We start from the raw sequence: 24630 nt of genomic DNA on the forward strand, positions 1-24630 counted from the left end.
TCGCACTGCCGGAGGGTCAGAACAGAGGGAGAGCCGCACTGTGTTAGGGTCAGTATTGAGGGAGTGTCAGACTGTCAGAGGGTCAGCACTGAGGGAGTGTCAGACTGTCAGAGGGTCAGCACTGAGGGAGTGTCACACTGTCAGAGGGTCAGCACTGAGGGAGTGTCACACTGTCAGAGGGTCAGCACTGAGGGAGTGTCACACTGTCAGAGGGTCAGCACTGAGGGAGTGTCACACTGTCAGAGGGTCAGCACTGAGGGAGTGTCACACTGTCAGAGGGTCAGCACTGAGGGAGTGTCACACTGTCAGAGGGTCAGCACTGAGGGAGTGTCACACTGTCAGAGGGTCAGCACTGAGGGAGTGTCACACTGTCAGAGGGTCAGCACTGAGGGAGTGTCACACTGTCAGAGGGTCAGCACTGAGGGAGTGTCACACTGTCAGAGGGTCAGCACTGAGGGAGTGTCACACTGTCAGAGGGTCAGCACTGAGGGAGTGTCACACTGTCAGAGGGTCAGCAATGAGGGAGTGTCACACTGTCAGAGGGTCAGCACTGAGGGAGTGTCACACTGTGTAAGGGTCAGTACTGAGTGAGAGCCGCACTGTCGGAGGGTCAGTACTGAGGGAGAGCCGCACTGTCGGAGGGTCAGTACTGAGGGAGAGCCGCACTGTCGGAGGGTCAGTACTGAGGGAGAGCCGCACTGTCGGAGGGTCAGTACTGAGGGAGAGCCGCACTGCCGGAGGGTCAGTACTGAGGGAGAGCCGCACTGCCGGAGGGTCAGTACTGAGGGAGAGCCGCACTGCCGGAGGGTCAGTACTGAGGGAGAGCCGCACTGCCGGAGGGTCAGTACTGAGGGAGAGCCGCACTGTCGGAGGGTCAGTACTGAGGGAGAGCCGCACTGTCGGAGGGTCAGTACTGAGGGAGAGCCGCACTGTCGGAGGGTCAGTACTGAGGGAGAGCCGCACTGTCGGAGGGTCAGTACTGAGGGAGAGCCGCACTGTCGGAGGGTCAGTACTGAGGGAGAGCCGCACTGTCGGAGGGTCAGTACTGAGGGAGAGCCGCACTGTCGGAGGGTCAGTACTGAGGGAGAGCCGCACTGTCGGAGGGTCAGTACTGAGGGAGAGCCGCACTGTCGGAGGGTCAGTACTGAGGGAGAGCCGCACTGTCGGAGGGTCAGTACTGAGGGAGAGCCGCACTGTCGGAGGGTCAGTACTGAGGGAGAGCCGCACTGTCGGAGGGTCAGTACTGAGGGAGAGCCGCACTGTCGGAGGGTCAGTACTGAGGGAGAGCCGCACTGTCGGAGGGTCAGTACTGAGGGAGAGCCGCACTGTCGGAGGGTCAGTACTGAGGGAGAGCCGCACTGTCGGAGGGTCAGTACTGAGGGAGAGCCGCACTGTCGGAGGGTCAGTACTGAGGGAGAGCCGCACTGTCGGAGGGTCAGTACTGAGGGAGAGCCGCACTGTCGGAGGGTCAGTACTGAGGGAGAGCCGCACTGTCGGAGGGTCAGTACTGAGGGAGAGCCGCACTGTCGGAGGGTCAGTACTGAGGGAGAGCCGCACTGTCGGAGGGTCAGTACTGAGGGAGTGTCGCACTGTCGGAGGGTCAGTACTGAGGGAGAGCCGCACTGTCGGAGGGTCAGTACTGAGGGAGAGCCGCACTGTCGGAGGGTCAGTACTGAGGGAGAGCCGCACTGTCGGAGGGTCAGTACTGAGGGAGAGCCGCACTGTCGGAGGGTCAGTACTGAGGGAGAGCCGCACTGTCGGAGGGTCAGTACTGAGGGAGAGCCGCACTGTCGGAGGGTCAGTACTGAGGGAGAGCCGCACTGTCGGAGGGTCAGTACTGAGGGAGAGCCGCACTGTCGGAGGGTCAGTACTGAGGGAGAGCCGCACTGTCGGAGGGTCAGTACTGAGGGAGAGCCGCACTGTCGGAGGGTCAGTACTGAGGGAGAGCCGCACTGTCGGAGGGTCAGTACTGAGGGAGAGCCGCACTGGCGGAGGGTCAGTACTGAGGGAGAGCCGCACTGGCGGAGGGTCAGTACTGAGGGAGAGCCGCACTGTCGGAGGGTCAGTACTGAGGGAGTGTCGCACTGTGTAAGGGTCAGTACTGAGGGAGAGCCGCACTGTCGGAGGGTCAGTACTGAGGGAGAGCCGCACTGTCGGAGGGTCAGTACTGAGGGAGAGCCGCACTGTCGGAGGGTCAGTACTGAGGGAGAACCGCACTGTCGGAGGGTCAGTACTGAGGGAGAACCGCACTGTCGGAGGGTCAGTACTGAGGGAGTGCCGCACTGTCGGAGGGTCAGTACTGAGGGAGAGCCGCACTGTCGGAGGGTCAGTACTGAGGGAGAGCCGCACTGTCGGAGGATCAGTACTGAGGGAGAGCCGCACTGTCGGAGGGTCAGTACTGAGGGAGAGCCGCACTGTCGGAGGGTCAGTACTGAGGGAGTGTCGCACTGTGTAAGGGTCAGTACTGAGGGAGAGCCGCACTGTCGGAGGGTCAGTACTGAGGGAGAGCCGCACTGTCGGAGGGTCAGTACTGAGGGAGAGCCGCACTGTCGGAGGGTCAGTACTGAGGGAGAACCGCACTGTCGGAGGGTCAGTACTGAGGGAGAGCCGCACTGTCGGAGGGTCAGTACTGAGGGAGAGCCGCACTGTCGGAGGGTCAGTACTGAGGGAGTGTCGCACTGTGTAAGGGTCAGTACTGAGGGAGAGCCGCACTGTCGGAGGGTCAGTACTGAGGGAGAGCCGCACTGTCGGAGGGTCAGTACTGAGGGAGAGCCGCACTGTCGGAGGGTCAGTACTGAGGGAGAACCGCACTGTCGGAGGGTCAGTACTGAGGGAGAGCCGCACTGTCGGAGGGTCAGTATTGAGGGAGAGCCGCACTGTCGGAGGGTCAGTACTGAGGGAGAGCCGCACTGTCGGAGGGTCAGTACTGAGGGAGAGCCGCACTGTCGGAGGGTCAGTACTGAGGGAGAGCCGCACTGTCGGAGGGTCAGTACTGAGGGAGAGCCGCACTGTCGGAGGGTCAGTACTGAGGGAGAGCCGCACTGTCGGAGGGTCAGTATTGAGGGAGAGCCGCACTGTCGGAGGTCAGTACTGAGGGAGAGCCGCACTGTCGGAGGGTCAGTACTGAGGGAGAGCCGCACTGTCGGAGGGTCAGTACTGAGGGAGTGTCGCACTTTCGGAGGGTCAGTACTGAGGGAGTGTCACACTGTCGGAGGGTCAGTACTGAGGGAGTGTCGCACTGTCGGAGGGTCAGTACTGAGGGAGTGCCGCACTGTCGGAGGGTCAGTACTGAGGGAGTGCCGCACTGTCGGAGGGTCAGTACTGAGGGAGTGTCACACTGTCGGAGGGTCAGTACTGAGGGAGTGTCACACTGTCGGAGGGTCAGTACTGAGGGAGTGTCACATTGTCGGAGGGTCAGTACTGAGGGAGTGTCACACTGTCAGAGGGTCAGTATTGAGGGAGTGTCACACAGTCAGAGGGTCAGTACTGAGGGAGTGTCACACTGTCAGAGGGTCAGTACTGTGGGAGTGTCACACTGTCGGAGGGTCAGTACTGAGGGAGTGCTGCACTGTCGGAGGGTCAGTACTGAGGGAGTGTCACACTGTCGGAGGGTCAGTACTGAGGGAGTGTCACACTGTCGGAGGGTCAGTACTGAGGGAGTGCCGCACTGTCGGAGGGTCAGTACTGAGGGAGTGTCGCACTGTCGGAGGGTCAGTACTGAGGGAGTGTCACACTGTCGGAGGGTCAGTACTGAGGGAGTGTCACACTGTCGGAGGGTCAGTACTGAGGGAGTGTCACACTGTCGGAGGGTCAGTACTGAGGGAGTGTCACACTGTCAGAGGGTCAGTACTGAGGGAGTGTCACACTGTCAGAGGGTCAGTACTGAGGGAGTGTCACACTGTTAGAAGGTCAGTACTGAGGGAGTGTCACACTGTCGGAGGGTCAGTACTGAGGGAGTGTCACACTGTCGGAGGGTCAGTACTGAGGGAGTGTCACACTGTCGGAGGGTCAGTACTGAGGGAGTGTCACACTGTCGGAGGGTCAGTACTGAGGGAGTGTCACATTGTCGGAGGGTCAGTACTGAGGGAGTGTCACACTGTTAGAGGGTCAGTACTGAGGGAGTGTCACACTGTCAGAGGGTCAGTACTGAGGGAGTGTCACACTGTTAGAGGGTCAGTACTGAGGGAGTGTCACATTGTCGGAGGGTCAGTACTGAGGGAGTGTCACACTGTTAGAGGGTCAGTACTGAGGGAGTGTCACACTGTTAGAGGGTCAGTACTGAGGGAGTGTCACACTGTCAGAGGGTCAGTACTGAGGGAGTGTCACACTGTCAGAGGGTCAGTACTGAGGGAGTGTCACACTGTCAGAGGGTCAGTACTGAGGAAGTGTCACACTGTTAGAGGGTCAGTACTGAGGGAGTGTCACACTGTCAGAGGGTCAGTACTGAGGGAGTGTCACACTGTTAGAGGGTCAGTACTGAGGGAGTGTCACACTGTTAGAGGGTCAGTACTGAGGGAGTGTCACACTGTTAGAGGGTCAGTACTGAGGGAGTGTCACACTGTTAGAGGGTCAGTACCGAGGGAGTGTCACACTGTTAGAGGGTCAGTACTGAGGGAGTGTCACACTGTTAGAGGGTCAGTACTGAGGGAGTGTCACACTGTTAGAGGGTCAGTACTGAGGGAGTGTCACACTGTTAGAGGGTCAGTACTGAGGGAGTGTCACACTGTTAGAGGGTCAGTACTGAGGGAGTGCCGCACTGTTAGAGAGTCAGTACTGAGGGAGTGCCACACTGTTAGAGGGTCAGTACAGAGGGAGTGTCACACTGTTAGAGGGTCAGTACTGAGGGAGTGTCACACTATTAGAGGGTCAGTACTGAGGGAGTGTCACACTGTCGGAGGGTCAGTACTGAGGGAGTGACGCACTGTTGGAGGGTCAGTACTGAGGGAGTGTCACACTGTTAGAGGGTCAGTACTGAGGGAACACCGCACTGTCGGAGGGTCAGTACTGAGGGGTGGGGGCGATTCAGGGTGATGAGTGCAGATGAGGGTGAGATAGTGTGAGCAGGAGAATCAGGAATTCCGTCTCATCGCAAAAGGAGGGGGTTCTGTCATACCTGTGCGACAATAAGGATAGGCATTCCAAGCTTTCTCATGGACAACCAGGGAGCCCACTGGAGCGATCAGCCGAATGAACTGTGGCACTTTACTGAGAGAGAAAACAGAGTCTCGCAAAATATCAAACACAAACTATTCACACTGTCCCCCATCAAACACTCCCCAGGACAGGTACAGTACGGGGGTTAGATACAGAGTAAAGCTCCCTCTACACTGTCCACATCAAACACTCCCAGGACAGGTACAGTACGGGGGTTTAGATACAGAGCAAAGCTCCCTCTGCACTGTCCCCCATCAAACACTCCCAGGACAGGTACAGTACGAGGGTTAGATACAGAGTAAAGCTCCCTCTACACTGTCCCCATCAAACACTCCCAGGACAGGTACAGTACGGGGGTTAGATACAGAGTAAAGCTCCCTCTACACTGTCCCCATCAAACACTCCCAGGACAGGTACAGTACGGGGGTTCGATACAGAGTAAAGCTCCCTCTACACTGTCCCCATCAAACACTCCCAGGACAGGTACAGTACGGGGTTAGATACAGAGTAAAGCTCCCTCTACACTGTCCCCATCAAACACTCCCAGGACAGGTACAGTACGGGGGTTAGATACAGAGTAAAGCTCCCTCTACACTCTCCCCATCAAACACTCCCAGGACAGGTACAGTACGGGGTTAGATACAGAGTAAAGCTCCCTCTACACTGTCCCCATCAAACACTCCCAGGACAGGTACAGTACGGGGGTTAGATACAGAGTAAAGCTCCCTCTACACTGTCCCCATCAAACACTCCCAGGACAGGTACAGTACGGGGGTTAGATACAGAGTAAAGCTCCCTCTACACTGTCCCCATCAAACACTCCCCAGGACAGGTACAGTACGGGGGATAGATCCAGAGTAAAGCTCCCTCGACACTGTCCCCCATCAAACACTCCCAGGACAGGTACAGTACGGGGGTTAGATACAGAGTTAAGCTCCCTCTACACTGTCCCCCATCAAACACTCCCAGGACAGGTACAGTACGGAGGGTTAGATACAGAGTAAAGCTCCCTCTACACTGTCCCCATCAAACACTCCCAGGACAGGTACAGTACGGGGGTTAGATACAGAGTAAAGCTCCCTCTACACTGTCCCCCATCAAACACTCCCAGGACAGGTACAGTACGGGGGTTAGATACAGAGTTAAGCTCCCTCTACACTGTCCCCATCAAACACTCCCAGGACAGGTACAGTACGGGGGTTAGATACAGAGTAAAGCTCCCTCTACACTGTCCCCATCAAACACTCCCAGGACAGGTACAGTACGGGGGTTAGATACAGAGTAAAGCTCCCTCTACACTGTCCCCATCAAACACTCCCAGGACAGGTACAGTACGGGGGTTAGATACAGAGTAAAGCTCCCTCTACACTGTCCCCCATCAAACACTCCCAGGACAGGTACAGTACGGGGGTTAGATACAGAGTAAAGCTCCCTCTACACTGTCCCCATCAAACACTCCCCAGGACAGGTACAGTACGGGGTTAGATACAGAGTAAAGCTCCCTCTACACTGTCCCCAAACACTTGTGTGACAGACAGGTTCCTTTCATCCTGTCTGACTGGTGCTGGATTTCACATAAGCTCCCAGATGTTGACAGCTCTGTGGGTGATTCATTGTCCCACCCTGTCTTGGAATCCGTAACACTCTGAACACAGCTCACTCACTTCTCCAGATAGTAGATTTTGTGTGTGTACTGTCCCCTCTCACCATCCTTCTCGTATGGCTCATTTTTTAAAACCTCAATTCCATCGCCACCTCCTGTGTTGTTCTTGCTGGCTTCGGCTACAGAATAGAGCTGGCCAACCTGATACTAACAGATCGGAGGAAAGAGTCGCTTAGTGCAAAGTACATAAAGAAAAACAACCCTTCCATCAAATCAAACACTCCCAGGACAGGTACAGTACGGGGGTTAGATACAGAGTAAAGCTCCCTCTACACTGTCCCCATCAAACACTCCCAGGACAGGTACAGTACGGGGGTTAGATACAGAGTAAAGCTCCCTCTACACTGTCCCCCATCAAACACTCCCAGGACAGGTACAGTACGGGGGTTAGATACAGAGTAAAGCTCCCTCTACACTGTCCCCATCAAACACTCCCAGGACAGGTACAGTACGGGGGTTAGATACAGAGTAAATCTCCCTCTACACTGTCCCCCATCAAACACTCCCAGGACAGGTACAGTACGGGGGTTAGATACAGAGTAAAGCTCCCTCTGCACTGTCCCCATCAAACACTCCCAGGACAGGTACAGTACGGGGGTTAGATACAGAGTAAAGCTCCCTCTACACTGTCCTCATCAAACACTCCCAGGACAGGTACAGTACGGGGGTTAGATACAGAGTAAAGCTCCCTCTACACTGTCCGCATCAAACACTCCCAGGACAGGTACAGTACGGGGGTTAGATACAGAGTAAAGCTCCCTCTACACTGTCCCCCATCAAACACTCCCAGGACAGGTACAGTACGGGGGGTTAGATACAGAGTAAAGCTCCCTCTACACTGTCCCCCATCAAACACTCCCAGGACAGGTACAGTACGGGGGGTTAGATACAGAGTAAAGCTCCCTCTACACTGTCCCCCATCAAACACTCCCAGGACAGGTACAGTACGGGGGTTAGATACAGAGTAAAGCTCCCTCTACACTGTCCTCATCAAACACTCCCAGGACAGGTACAGTACGGGGGTTAGATACAGAGTAAAGCTCCCTCTACACTGTCCGCATCAAACACTCCCAGGACAGGTACAGTACGGGGGTTAGATACAGAGTAAAGCTCCCTCTACACTGTCCCCATCAAACACTCCCAGGACAGGTACAGTACGGGGGTTAGATACAGAGTAAAGCTCCCTCTACACTGTCCCCCATCAAACACTCCCAGGACAGGTACAGTACGGGGGATAGATACAGAGTAAAGCTCCCTCTACACTGTCCCCCATCAAACACTCCCAGCACAGGTACAGTACGGGGGTTAGATACAGAGTAAAGCTCCCTCTACACTGTCCCCATCAAACACTCCCAGGACAGGTACAGTACGGGGGTTAGATACAGAGTAAAGCTCCCTCTACACTGTCCCCCATCAAACACTCCCAGGACAGGTACAGTACGGGGGATAGATACAGAGTAAAGCTCCCTCTACACTGTCCCCATCAAACACTCCCAGGACAGGTACAGTACGGGGGTTAGATACAGAGTAAAGCTCCCTCTACACTGTCCCCCATCAAACACTCCCAGGACAGGTACAGTACGGGGGTTAGATACAGAGTAAAGCTCCCTCTACACTGTCCCCATCAAACACTCCCAGGACAGGTACAGTACGCGGGTTAGATACAGAGTAAAGCTCCCTCTACACTGTCCCCCATCAAACACTCCCAGGACAGGTACAGTACGGGGGTTAAATACAGAGTAAAGCTACCTCTGCACTGTCCCCATCAAACACTCCCAGGACAGGTACAGTACGGGGGTTAAATACAGAGTAAAGCTCCCTCTACACTGTCCCCCATCAAACACTCCCAGGACAGGTACAGTACGGGGGTTAGATACAGAGTAAAGCTCCCTCTGCACTGTCCCCATCAAACACTCCCAGGACAGGTACAGTACGGGGGTTAAATACAGAGTAAAGCTCCCTCTACACTGTCCCCCATCAAACACTCCCAGGACAGGTACAGTACGGGGTAAGATACAGAGTAAAGCTCCCTCTACACTGTCCCCATCAAACACTCCCAGGACAGGTACAGTACGGGGGTTAGATACAGAGTAAAGCTCCCTCTACACTGTCCCCATCAAACACTCCCAGGACAGGTACAGTACGGGGGTTAGATACAGAGTAAAGCTCCCTCTACACTGTCCCCATCAAACACTCCCCAGGACAGGTACAGTATGGGGGTTAGATACAGAGTAAAGCTCCCTCTGCACTGTCCCCATCAAACACTCCCAGGACAGGTACAGTACGGGGGTTAAATACAGAGTAAAGCTCCCTCTACACTGTCCCCCATCAAACACTCCCAGGACAGGTACAGTACGGGGGTTAAATACAGAGTAAAGCTCCCTCTACACTGTCCCCATCAAACACTCCCAGGACAGGTACAGTACGGGGGGTTAGATACAGAGTAAAGCTCCCTCTACACTGTCCCCATCAAACACTCCCAGGACAGGTACAGTACGGGGGTTAGATACAGAGTAAAGCTCCCTCTGCACTGTCCCCATCAAACACTCCCCAGGACAGGTACAGTACGGGGGTTAGATACAGAGTAAAGCTCCCTCTACACTGTCCCCATCAAACACTCCCAGGACAGGTACAGTACGGGGGTTAGATACAGAGTAAAGCTCCCTCTACACTGTCCCCCATCAAACACTCCCAGGACAGGTACAGTACGGGGGTTAGATACAGAGTAAAGCTCCCTCTACACTGTCCCCCATCAAACACTCCCCAGGACAGGTACAGTACGGGGGTTAGATACAGAGTAAAGCTCCCTCTACACTCTCCCCATCAAACACTCCCAGGACAGGTACAGTACGGGGGATAGATACAGAGTAAAGCTCCCTCTACACTGTCCCCCATCAAACACTCCCAGGACAGGTACAGTACGGGGGTTAGATACAGAGTAAAGCTCCCTCTACACTGTCCCCCATCAAACACTCCCCAGGACAGGTACAGTACGGGGGTTAGATACAGAGTAAAGCTCCCTCTACACTGTCCCCCATCAAACACTCCCAGGACAGGTACAGTACGGGGGTTAGATACAGAGTAAAGCTCCCTCTGCACTGTCCCCATCAAACACTCCCCAGGACAGGTACAGTACGGGGGTTAGATACAGAGTAAAGCTCCCTCTACACTGTCCCCATCAAACACTCCCAGGACAGGTACAGTACGGGGGTTAGATACAGAGTAAAGCTCCCTCTACACTGTCCCCCATCAAACACTCCCCAGGACAGGTACAGTACGGGGGTTAGATACAGAGTAAAGCTCCCTCTCCACTGTCCCCCATCAAACACTCCCAGGACAGGTACAGTACGGGGGTTAGATACAGAGTAAAGCTCCCTCTACACTGTCCCCCATCAAACACTCCCCAGGACAGGTACAGTACGGGGGTTAGATACAGAGTAAAGCTCCCTCTACACTGTCCCCATCAAACACTCCCCGGGACAGGTACAGTACGGGGGTTAGATACAGAGTAAAGCTCCCTCTACACTGCCCCCATCAAACACTCCCAGGACAGGTACAGTACGGGGGTTAGATACAGAGTAAAGCTCCCTCTACACTGTCCCCCATCAAACACTCCCCAGGACAGGTACAGTACGGGGGTTAGATACAGAGTAAAGCTCCCTCTACACTGTCCCCCATCAAACACTCCCCAGGACAGGTACAGTACGGGGGTTAGATACAGAGTAAAGCTCCCTCTACACTGTCCCCCATCAAACACTCCCCAGGACAGGTACAGTACGGGGGTTAGATACAGAGTAAAGCTCCCTCGACACTGTCCCCCATCAAACACTCCCAGGACAGGTACAGTACGGGGGGTTAGATACAGAGTAAAGCTCCCTCTACACTGTCCCCATCAAACACTCCCAGGACAGGTACAGTACGGGGGGTTAGATACAGAGTAAAGCTCCCTCTACACTGTCCCCCATCAAACACTCCCCAGGACAGGTACAGTACGGGGGTTAGATACAGAGTAAAGCTCCCTCTACACTGTCCCCATCAAACACTCCCAGGACAGGTACAGTACGGGGGTTAGATACAGAGTAAAGCTCCCTCTACACTGTCCCCATCAAACAGTCCCCACAGAGAGAATTCCCCTCCATCCCTTGTGGGGGTAAAATTGGGCCGAGGAGCTCCAAGCAATGCAAGATCAGTGTCAGACGAACAGCCCAATCCCTCCTTCCCGAACTCCCCCATTATTCCAACCCTAGCAATGTTAAACATGATTGGAGAATGATGCAGCCAATTGGAACTCACCTCCTCAACGGAACAGGGAAGAAGAATCCGACTGTTGGGGAAGGAAGATAGGGGGACTGGTTAGAAATTCAGCAGGGAGCTGCACATTCAAATCCACATACAGTGTGTACTCCAACACAGAACCCACGTACACCGTCTAATCCTCACCCTGAACACACGTACACCGTCTAATCCTCACCCTGAACACACGTACACCGTCTAATCCTCACCCTGAACACACGTACACCGTCTAATCCTCACCCTGAACACACGTACACCGTCTAATCCTCACCCTGAACACACGTACACCGTCTAATCCTCACCCGGAATCCACGTACACCGTCTCATCCTAATCCGGAATCCACGTACACCGTCTAATCCTCACCCGGAATCCACGTACACCGTCTAATCCTCACCCTGAACACACGTACACCGTCTAATCCTCACCCGGAATCCACGTACACCGTCTCATCCTAATCCGGAATCCACGTACACCGTCTAATCCTCACCCGGAACCCACGTACACCGTCTAATCCTCACCCGGAATCCACGTACACCGTCTAATCCACACCCTGAACACACGTACACCGTCTAATCCTCACCCGGAATCCACGTACACCGTCTAATCCTCACCCTGAACACACGTACACCGTCTAATCCTCACCCTGAACACACGTACACCGTCTAATCCTCACCCGGAACCCACGTACACCATCTAATCCTCACCCGGAACCCACGTACACCGTCTAATCCTCACCCGGAACCCACGTACACCGTCTAATCCTCACCCGGAATCCACGTACACCGTCTAATCCTCACCCTGAACACACGTACACCGTCTAATCCTCACCCGGAACACACGTACACCGTCTAATCCTCACCCGGAATCCACGTACACCGTCTAATCCTCACCCGGAACCCACGTACACCGTCTAATCCTCACCCTGAACACACGTACACCGTCTAATCCTCACCCGGAATCCACGTACACCGTCTAATCCTCACCCGGAATCCACGTACACCGTCTAATCCTCACCCGGAATCCACGTACACCGTCTAATCCTCACCCTGACCCCACGTACACCGTCTAATCCACACCCGGAACCCACGTACACCGTCTAATCCTCACCCTGAACACACGTACACCGTCTAATCCTCACCCGGAACACACGTACACCGTCTAATCCTCACCCGGAACACACGTACACCGTCTAATCCTCACCCGGAATCCACGTACACCGTCTAATCCTCACCCTGAACACACGTACACCGTCTAATCCTCACCCTGAACACACGTACACCGTCTAATCCTCACCCTGAATCCACGTACACCGTCTAATCCTCACCCGGAACACACGTACACCGTCTAATCCTCACCCGGAACCCACGTACACCGTCTAATCCTCACCCGGAACACACGTACACCGTCTAATCCTCACCCGGAATCCACGTACACCGTCTAATCCTCACCCGGAATCCACGTACACCGTCTAATCCTCACCCTGACCCCACGTACACCGTCTAATCCACACCCGGAACCCACGTACACCGTCTAATCCTCACCCTGACCCCACGTACACCGTCTAATCCACACCCGGAACCCACGTACACCGTCTAATCCTCACCCTGAACACACGTACACCGTCTAATCCTCACCCGGAACACACGTACACCGTCTAATCCTCACCCGGAACACACGTACACCGTCTAATCCTCACCCGGAACACACGTACACCGTCTAATCCTCACCCGGAACACACGTACACCGTCTAATCCTCACCCGGAACCCACGTACACCGTCTAATCCACACCCGGAACACACGTACACCGTCTAATCCTCACCCGGAACACACGGACAACGTCCAATCCTCACCCTGAACCCACGTACACCGTCTAATCCTCACCCTGAACACACGTACACCGTCTAATCCTCACCCGGAACACACGGACAACGTCTAATCCTCACCCGGAACCCACGTCCACCGTCTAATCCTCACCCTGAACACACGTACACCGTCTAATCCTCACCCGGAACCCACGTACACCGTCTAATCCTCACCCTGAACACACGTACACCGTCTAATCCTCACCCTGAACCCACGTACACCGTCTAATCCTCACCCGGAACCCACGTACACCGTCTAATCCTCACCCGGAATCCACGTACACCGTCTAATCCTCACCCTGAACCCACGTACACCGTCTAATCCTCACCCTGTACCCACGTACACCGTCTAATCCTCACCCTGAACCCACGTACACCGTCTAATCCTCACCCTGAACCCACGTACACCGTCTAATCCTCACCCGGAATCCACGTACACCGTCTAATCCTCACCCGGAACACACGTACATCGTCTAATCCTCACCCTGAACCCACGTACACCGTCTAATCCTCACCCGGAATCCACGTACACCGTCTAATCCTCACCCGGAACCCACGTACACCGTCTAATCCTCACCCGGAACCCACGTACACCGCCTAATCCTCACCCGGAACCCACGTACACCGTCTAATCCTCACCCGGAATCCACGTACACCGTCTAATCCTCACCCTGACCCCACGTACACCGTCTAATCCTCACCCTGAACACACGTACACCGTCTAATCCTCACCCGGAATCCACGTACACCGTCTAATCCTCACCCTGAACACACGTACACCGTCTAATCCTCACCCGGAATCCACGTACACCGTCTCATCCTAATCCGGAATCCACGTACACCGTCTCATCCTCACCCGGAATCCACGTACACCGTCTAATCCTCACCCTGAACACACGTACACCGTCTAATCCTCACCCGGAATCCACGTACACCGTCTCATCCTAATCCGGAATCCACGTACACCGTCTAATCCTCACCCGGAACCCACGTACACCGTCTAATCCTCACCCGGAATCCACGTACACCGTCTAATCCACACCCTGAACACACGTACACCGTCTAATCCTCACCCGGAATCCACGTACACCGTCTAATCCTCACCCTGAACACACGTACACCGTCTAATCCTCACCCTGAACACACGTACACCGTCTAATCCTCACCCGGAACCCACGTACACCGTCTAATCCTCACCCGGAACCCACGTACACCGTCTAATCCTCACCCGGAACCCACGTACACCGTCTAATCCTCACCCGGAATCCACGTACACCGTCTAATCCTCACCCTGAACACACGTACACCGTCTAATCCTCACCCTGAACACACGTACACCGTCTAATCCTCACCCGGAATCCACGTACACCGTCTAATCCTCACCCGGAACCCACGTACACCGTCTAATCCTCACCCTGAACACACGTACACCGTCTAATCCTCACCCGGAATCCACGTACACCGTCTAATCCTCACCCGGAATCCACGTACACCGTCTAATCCTCACCCGGAATCCACGTACACCGTCTAATCCTCACCCTGACCCCACGTACACCGTCTAATCCACACCCGGAACCCACGTACACCGTCTAATCCTCACCCTGAACACACGTACACCGTCTAATCCTCACCCGGAACACACGTACACCGTCTAATCCTCACCCGGAACACACGTACACCGTCTAATCCTCACCCGGAATCCACGTACACCGTCTAATCCTCACCCTGAACACACGTACACCGTCTAATCCTCACCCTGAACACACGTACACCGTCTAATCCTCACCCTGAATCCACGTACACCGTCTAATCCTCACCCGGAACACACGTACACCGTCTAATCCTCACCCGGAACCCACGTACACCGTCTAATCCTCACCCGGAACACACGTACACCGTCTAATCCTCACCCGGAATCCACGTACACCGTCTAATCCTCACCAGGAATCCACGTACACCGTCTAATCCTCACCCTGACCCCACGTACACCGTCTAATCCACACCCGGAACCCACGTACACCGTCTAATCCTCACCCTGACCCCACGTACACCGTCTAATCCACACCCGGAACCCACGTACACCGTCTAATCCTCACCCTGAACACACGTACACCGTCTAATCCTCACCCGGAACACACGTACACCGTCTAATCCTCACCCGGAACACACGTACACCGTCTAATCCTCACCCGGAACACACGTACACCGTCTAATCCTCACCCGGAACCCACGTACACCGTCTAATCCTCACCCGGAATCCACGTACACCGTCTAATCCTCACCCGGAACACACGTACACCATCTAATCCACACCCTGAACCCACGTACACCGTCTAATCCTCACCCGGAATCCACGTACACCGTCTAATCCTCACCCGGAACACACGTACACCGTCTAATCCACACCCTGAACCCACGTACACCGTCTAATCCACACCCGGAATCCACGTACACCGTCTAATCCTCACCCGGAACCCACGTACACCGTCTAATCCTCACCCGGAATCCACGTACACCGTCTAATCCTCACCCGGAACACACGTACACCGTCTAATCCTCACCCGGAATCCACGTACACCGTCTAATCCTCACCCTGAACACACGGACACCGTCTAATCCTCACCCGGAATCCACGTACACCGTCTAATCCTCACCCGGAATCCACGTACACCGTCTAATCCTCACCCGGAACACACGTACACCGTCTAATCCTCACCCGGAATCCACGTACACCGTCTAATCCTCACCCGGAACCCACGTACACCGTCTAATCCTCACCCGGAACCCACGTACACCGTCTAATCCTCACCCGGAACACACGTACACCGTCTAATCCTCACCCGGAACACACGTACACCGTCTAATCCTCACCCGGAATCCACGTACACCGTCTAATCCTCACCCTGACCCCACGTACACCGTCTAATCCACACCCGGAACCCACGTACACCGTCTAATCCTCACCCTGACCCCACGTACACCGTCTAATCCACACCCGGAACCCACGTACACCGTCTAATCCTCACCCTGAACACACGTACACCGTCTAATCCTCACCCGGAACACACGTACACCGTCTAATCCTCACCCGGAACACACGTACACCGTCTAATCCTCACCCGGAACCCACGTACACCGTCTAATCCTCACCCGGAATCCACGTACACCGTCTAATCCTCACCCGGAATCCACGTACACCGTCTAATCCTCACCCGGAACCCACGTACACCGTCTAATCCTCACCCGGAATCCACGTACACCGTCTAATCCACACCCTGAACACACGTACACCGTCTAATCCACACCCTGAACACACGTACACCGTCTCATCCTCACCCGGAACACACGGACACCGTCTAATCCTCACCCGGAACACACGTACACCGTCTAATCCTCACCCTGAACACACGTACACCGTCTAATCCTCACCCGGAATCCAGGTACACCGTCTAATCCTCACCCTGAACACACGTACACCGTCTAATCCTCACCCGGAATCCAGGTACACCGTCTAATCCTCACCCTGAACACACGTACACCGTCTAATCCTCACCCGGAATCCAGGTACACCGTCTAATCCTCACCCTGAACACACGTACACCGTCTAATCCTCACCCGGAATCCACGTACACCGTCTAATCCTCACCCTGACCCCACGTACACCGTCTAATCCTCACCCTGAACCCACGTACACCGTCTAATCCTCACCCGGAACACACGTACACCGTCTAATCCTCACCCGGAACACACGTACACCGTCTAATCCTCACCCTGAACCCACGTACACCGTCTAATCCTCACCCGGAATCCACGTACACCGTCTAATCCTCACCCGGAATCCACGTACACCGTCTAATCCTCACCCGGAACCCACGTACACCGTCTAATCCTCACCCGGAATCCACGTACACCGTCTAATCCTCACCCGGAATCCACGTACACCGTCTAATCCTCACCCGGAACCCACGTACACCGTCTAATCCTCACCCGGAATCCACGTACACCGTCTAATCCACACCCTGAACACACGTACACCGTCTAATCCTCACCCGGAATCCACGTACACCGTCTCATCCTCACCCGGAACACACGGACACCGTCTAATCCTCACCCGGAACACACGTACACCGTCTAATCCTCACCCGGAATCCAGGTACACCTTCTAATCCTCACCCTGAACACACATACACCGTCTAATCCTCACCCGGAACCCACGTACACCGTCTAATCCTCACCCTGAACACACGTACACCGTCTAATCCTCACCCGGAATCCACGGACACCGTCTAATCCTCACCCGGAATCCACGTACACCGTCTAATCCTCACCCTGAACACACGTACACCGTCTAATCCTCACCCGGAACACACGTACACCGTCTAATCCTCACCCGGAATCCACGTACACCGTCTAATCCTCACCCTGAACCCACGGACACCGTCTAATCCTCACCCTGACCCCACGTACACCGTCTAATCCACACCCGGAATCCACGTACACCGTCTAATCCACACCCGGAATCCACGTACACAGTCTCATCCTCACCCGGAACCCACGGACACCGTCTAATCCTCACCCTGAACACACGTACACCGTCTAATCCTCACCCTGAACACACGTACACCGTCTAATCCTCACCCGGAATCCACGTACACCGTCTAATCCTCACCCTGACCCCACGTACACAGTCTCATCCTCACCCGGAACCCACGTACACCGTCTAATCCTCACCCTGAACACACGTACACAGTCTCATCCTCACCCGGAACCCACGTACACCGTCTAATCCTCACCCTGAACACACGTACACCGTCTAATCCTCACCCGGAACCCACGGACACCGTCTAATCCTCACCCTGAACACACGTACACCGTCTAATCCTCACCCTGAACCCACGGACACCGTCTAATCCTCACCCTGAACACACGTACACCGTCTAATCCACACCCGGAATCCACGTACACAGTCTCATCCTCACCCGGAACCCACGGACACCGTCTAATCCTCACCCTGAACACACGTACACCGTCTAATCCTCACCCTGAACACACGTACACCGTCTAATCCTCACCCGGAATCCACGTACACCGTCTAATCCTCACCCTGACCCCACGTACACAGTCTCATCCTCACCCGGAACCCACGTACACCGTCTAATCCTCACCCTGAACACACGTACACAGTCTCATCCTCACCCGGAACCCACGTACACCGTCTAATCCTCACCCTGAACACACGTACACCGTCTAATCCTCACCCGGAACCCACGGACACCGTCTAATCCTCACCCTGAACACACGTACACCGTCTAATCCTCACCCTGAACCCACGTACACCGTCTAATCCTCACCCTGAACACACGTACACCGTCTAATCCTCACCCGGAATCCACGTACACCGTCTCATCCTCACCCGGAACCCACGTACACCGTCTAATCCTCACCCGGAATCCACGTACACCGTCTAATCCACACCCGGAATCCACGTACACCGTCTAATCCTCACCCGGAACCCACGTACACCGTCTAATCCTCACCCGGAATCCACGTACACCGTCTAATCCACACCCGGAATCCACGTACACCGTCTAATCCTCACCCTGAACACACGTACACCGTCTAATCCTCACCCTGAACACACGTACACCGTCTAATCCTCACCCGGAACCCACGTACACCGTCTAATCCTCACCCTGAACACACGTACACCGTCTCATCCTCACCCGGAACACACGTACACCGTCTAATCCACACCCGGAATCCACGTACACCGTCTAATCCTCACCCGGAATCCACGTACACCGTCTAATCCTCACCCGGAATCCACGTACACCGTCTAATCCTCACCCGGAACACACGTACACCGCCTAATCCTCACCCGGAATCCACGTACACCGTCTAATCCTCACCCGGAACCCACGGACACCGTCTAATCCTCACCCTGAACACACGTACACCGTCTAATCCTCACCCTGAACACACGTACACCGCCTAATCCTCACCCGGAATCCACGTACACCGTCTAATCCTCACCCGGAACCCACGTACACCGTCTAATCCTCACCCGGAATCCACGTACACCGTCTAATCCTCACCCTGAACCCACGTACACCGTCTAATCCTCACCCGGAACCCACGTACACCGTCTAATCCTCACCCTGAACCCACGTACACCGTCTAATCCACACCCTGAACACACGTACACCGTCTAATCCTCACCCGGAATCCACGTACACCGTCTAATCCACACCCGGAACCCACGTACACCGTCTAATCCACACCCTGAACACACGTACACCGTCTAATCCTCACCCGGAATCCACGTACACCGTCTAATCCTCACCCGGAACCCACGTACACCGTCTAATCCACACCCGGAACCCACGTACACCGTCTAATCCACACCCTGAACACACGTACACCGTCTAATCCTCACCCTGAACACACGTACACCGTCTAATCCTCACCCGGAATCCACGTACACCGTCTAATCCTCACCCGGAATCCACGTACACCGTCTAATCCACACCCGGAACCCACGTACACCGTCTAATCCACACCCTGAACACACGTACACCGTCTAATCCTCACCCTGAACACACGTACACCGTCTAATCCTCACCCTGAACCCACGTACACCGTCTAATCCTCACCCGGAACACACGTACACCGTCTAATCCTCACCCGGAATCCACGTACACCGTCTAATCCTCACCCGGAACACACGGACACCGTCTAATCCTCACCCTGAACACACGTACACCGTCTAATCCTCACCCGGAATCCACGTACACCGTCTAATCCTCACCCTGAACACACGTACACCGCCTAATCCTCACCCGGAATCCACGTACACCGTCTAATCCTCACCCTGAACACACGTACACCGTCTAATCCTCACCCGGAACCCACGTACACCGTCTAATCCTCACCCTGAACCCACGTACACCGTCTAATCCTCACCCGGAATCCACGTACACCGTCTAATCCTCACCCTGAATCCACGTACACCGTCTAATCCACACCCGGAATCCACGTACACCGTCTAATCCTCACCCTGAACACACGTACACCGTCTAATCCTCACCCTGAACACACGTACACCGCCTAATCCTCACCCGGAATCCACGTACACCGTCTAATCCTCACCCGGAATCCACGTACACCGTCTAATCCTCACCCGGAACCCACGTACACAGTCTAATCCTCACCCGGAACCCACGTACACCGTCTAATCCTCACCCTGAACCCACGTACACCGTCTAATCCTCACCCTCAACACACGTACACAGTCTAATCCTCACCCGGAACCCACGTACACCGTCTAATCCTCACCCTGAACCCACGTACACCGTCTAATCCTCACCCGGAATCCACGTACACCGTCTAATCCTCACCCTGAACACACGTACACCGTCTAATCCTCACCCTGAACACACGTACACCGTCTAATCCTCACCCGGAATCCACGTACACTGTCTAATCCTCACCCTGAACACACGTACACCGTCTAATCCTCACCCTGAACCCACGTACACCGTCTAATCCTCACCCTGAACACACGTACACCGTCTAATCCTCACCCTGAATCCACGTACACAGTCGAATCCTCACCCGGAACCCACATACACAGTCTAATCCTCACCCGGAACCCACATACACAGTCTAATCCTCACCCGGAACCCACGTACACCGTCTAATCCTCACCCTGAACACACGTACACCGTCTAATCCTCACCCTGAACACACGTACACCGTCTAATCCTCACCCGGAATCCACGTACACCGTCTAATCCTCACCCTGAACCCACGTACACCGTCTAATCCTCACCCGGAATCCACGTACACCGTCTAATCCTCACCCTGAACCCACGTACACCGTCTCATCCTCACCCGGAACCCACGTACACCGTCTAATCCTCACCCGGAATCCACGTACACCGTCTAATCCACACCCGGAATCCACGTACACCGTCTAATCCTCACCCGGAATCCACGTACACCGTCTAATCCACACCCGGAACCCACGTACACCGTCTAATCCACACCCTGAACACACGTACACCGTCTAATCCTCACCCTGAACACACGTACACCGTCTAATCCTCACCCTGAACCCACGTACACCGTCTAATCCTCACCCGGAATCCACGTACACCGTCTAATCCACACCCGGAACCCACGTACACCGTCTAATCCACACCCTGAACACACGTACACCGTCTAATCCTCACCCGGAATCCACGTACACCGTCTAATCCTCACCCGGAACCCACGTACACCGTCTAATCCACACCCGGAACCCACGTACACCGTCTAATCCACACCCTGAACACACGTACACCGTCTAATCCTCACCCTGAACACACGTACACCGTCTAATCCTCACCCGGAATCCACGTACACCGTCTAATCCTCACCCGGAATCCACGTACACCGTCTAATCCACACCCGGAACCCACGTACACCGTCTAATCCACACCCTGAACACACGTACACCGTCTAATCCTCACCCTGAACACACGTACACCGTCTAATCCTCACCCTGAACCCACGTACACCGTCTAATCCTCACCCGGAACACACGTACACCGTCTAATCCTCACCCGGAATCCACGTACACCGTCTAATCCTCACCCGGAACACACGGACACCGTCTAATCCTCACCCTGAACACACGTACACCGTCTAATCCTCACCCGGAATCCACGTACACCGTCTAATCCTCACCCTGAACACACGTACACCGCCTAATCCTCACCCGGAATCCACGTACACCGTCTAATCCTCACCCTGAACACACGTACACCGTCTAATCCTCACCCGGAACCCACGTACACCGTCTAATCCTCACCCTGAACCCACGTACACCGTCTAATCCTCACCCGGAATCCACGTACACCGTCTAATCCTCACCCTGAATCCACGTACACCGTCTAATCCACACCCGGAATCCACGTACACCGTCTAATCCTCACCCTGAACACACGTACACCGTCTAATCCTCACCCTGAACACACGTACACCGCCTAATCCTCACCCGGAATCCACGTACACCGTCTAATCCTCACCCGGAATCCACGTACACCGTCTAATCCTCACCCGGAACCCACGTACACAGTCTAATCCTCACCCGGAACCCACGTACACCGTCTAATCCTCACCCTGAACCCACGTACACCGTCTAATCCTCACCCTCAACACACGTACACAGTCTAATCCTCACCCGGAACCCACGTACACCGTCTAATCCTCACCCTGAACCCACGTACACCGTCTAATCCTCACCCGGAATCCACGTACACCGTCTAATCCTCACCCTGAACACACGTACACCGTCTAATCCTCACCCTGAACACACGTACACCGTCTAATCCTCACCCGGAATCCACGTACACTGTCTAATCCTCACCCTGAACACACGTACACCGTCTAATCCTCACCCTGAACCCACGTACACCGTCTAATCCTCACCCTGAACACACGTACACCGTCTAATCCTCACCCTGAATCCACGTACACAGTCGAATCCTCACCCGGAACCCACATACACAGTCTAATCCTCACCCGGAACCCACATACACAGTCTAATCCTCACCCGGAACCCACGTACACCGTCTAATCCTCACCCTGAACACACGTACACCGTCTAATCCTCACCCTGAACACACGTACACCGTCTAATCCTCACCCGGAATCCACGTACACCGTCTAATCCTCACCCTGAACCCACGTACACCGTCTAATCCTCACCCGGAATCCACGTACACCGTCTAATCCTCACCCTGAACCCACGTACACCGTCTAATCCTCACCCGGAACCCACGTACACCGTCTAATCCTCACCCTGAACACACGTACACCGTCTAATCCTCACCCTGAACACACGTACACCGTCTAATCCTCACCCGGAACCCACGTACACCGTCTAATCCTCACCCGGAACACACGTACACCGTCTAATCCACACCCGGAATCCACGAACACCGTCTAATCCTCACCCGGAATCCACGTACACCATCTAATCCTCACCCGGAACCCACGTACACCGTCTAATCCTCACCCGGAACCCACGTACACCGTCTAATCCTCACCCTGAACACACGTACACCGTCTAATCCTCACCCGGAATCCACGTACACCGTCTAATCCTCACCCGGAACACACGTACACCGTCTAATCCTCACCCGGAATCCACGTACACCGTCTAATCCTCACCCTGAACACACGGACACCGTCTAATCCTCACCCGGAATCCACGTACACCGTCTAATCCTCACCCGGAATCCACGTACACCGTCTAATCCTCACCCGGAACACACGTACACCGTCTAATCCTCACCCGGAATCCACGTACACCGTCTAATCCTCACCCGGAACCCACGTACACCGTCTAATCCTCACCCGGAACCCACGTACACCGTCTAATCCTCACCCGGAACACACGTACACCGTCTAATCCTCACCCGGAACACACGTACACCGTCTAATCCTCACCCGGAATCCACGTACACCGTCTAATCCTCACCCTGACCCCACGTACACCGTCTAATCCACACCCGGAACCCACGTACACCGTCTAATCCTCACCCTGACCCCACGTACACCGTCTAATCCACACCCGGAACCCACGTACACCGTCTAATCCTCACCCTGAACACACGTACACCGTCTAATCCTCACCCGGAACACACGTACACCGTCTAATCCTCACCCGGAACACACGTACACCGTCTAATCCTCACCCGGAACCCACGTACACCGTCTAATCCTCACCCGGAATCCACGTACACCGTCTAATCCTCACCCGGAATCCACGTACACCGTCTAATCCTCACCCGGAACCCACGTACACCGTCTAATCCTCACCCGGAATCCACGTACACCGTCTAATCCACACCCTGAACACACGTACACCGTCTAATCCACACCCTGAACACACGTACACCGTCTCATCCTCACCCGGAACACACGGACACCGTCTAATCCTCACCCGGAACACACGTACACCGTCTAATCCTCACCCTGAACACACGTACACCGTCTAATCCTCACCCGGAATCCAGGTACACCGTCTAATCCTCACCCTGAACACACGTACACCGTCTAATCCTCACCCGGAATCCAGGTACACCGTCTAATCCTCACCCTGAACACACGTACACCGTCTAATCCTCACCCGGAATCCAGGTACACCGTCTAATCCTCACCCTGAACACACGTACACCGTCTAATCCTCACCCGGAATCCACGTACACCGTCTAATCCTCACCCTGACCCCACGTACACCGTCTAATCCTCACCCTGAACCCACGTACACCGTCTAATCCTCACCCGGAACACACGTACACCGTCTAATCCTCACCCGGAACACACGTACACCGTCTAATCCTCACCCTGAACCCACGTACACCGTCTAATCCTCACCCGGAATCCACGTACACCGTCTAATCCTCACCCGGAATCCACGTACACCGTCTAATCCTCACCCGGAACCCACGTACACCGTCTAATCCTCACCCGGAATCCACGTACACCGTCTAATCCTCACCCGGAATCCACGTACACCGTCTAATCCTCACCCGGAACCCACGTACACCGTCTAATCCTCACCCGGAATCCACGTACACCGTCTAATCCACACCCTGAACACACG

General features: G+C 54.9%; 1 protein-coding gene across 1 annotated transcript in view; it reads right to left on the reverse strand.

The window, feature by feature from the left end:
- Window positions 1–5052: 5052 nt before the first annotated feature.
- LOC137366893 (phosphatidylinositol transfer protein beta isoform-like) overlaps window positions 5053–24630 on the reverse strand; it is a 35009-nt gene continuing 15431 nt past the window's right edge. The window contains exons 2-4 of the mRNA XM_068028449.1: window positions 11111–11141; window positions 6819–6964; window positions 5053–5205 (exon numbers count right to left, since the gene is read on the reverse strand). Of these exons, the coding sequence (XP_067884550.1) occupies window positions 5070–5205; window positions 6819–6964; window positions 11111–11141 (313 nt within the window). The 3' untranslated portion in view covers window positions 5053–5069. The remainder of the gene's footprint in view (window positions 5206–6818; window positions 6965–11110; window positions 11142–24630) is intronic.

This window comes from Heterodontus francisci, unplaced genomic scaffold (assembly GCF_036365525.1).
Source record: "Heterodontus francisci isolate sHetFra1 unplaced genomic scaffold, sHetFra1.hap1 HAP1_SCAFFOLD_1282, whole genome shotgun sequence".
Classification (NCBI taxonomy): Eukaryota; Metazoa; Chordata; class Chondrichthyes; order Heterodontiformes; family Heterodontidae; genus Heterodontus; species Heterodontus francisci.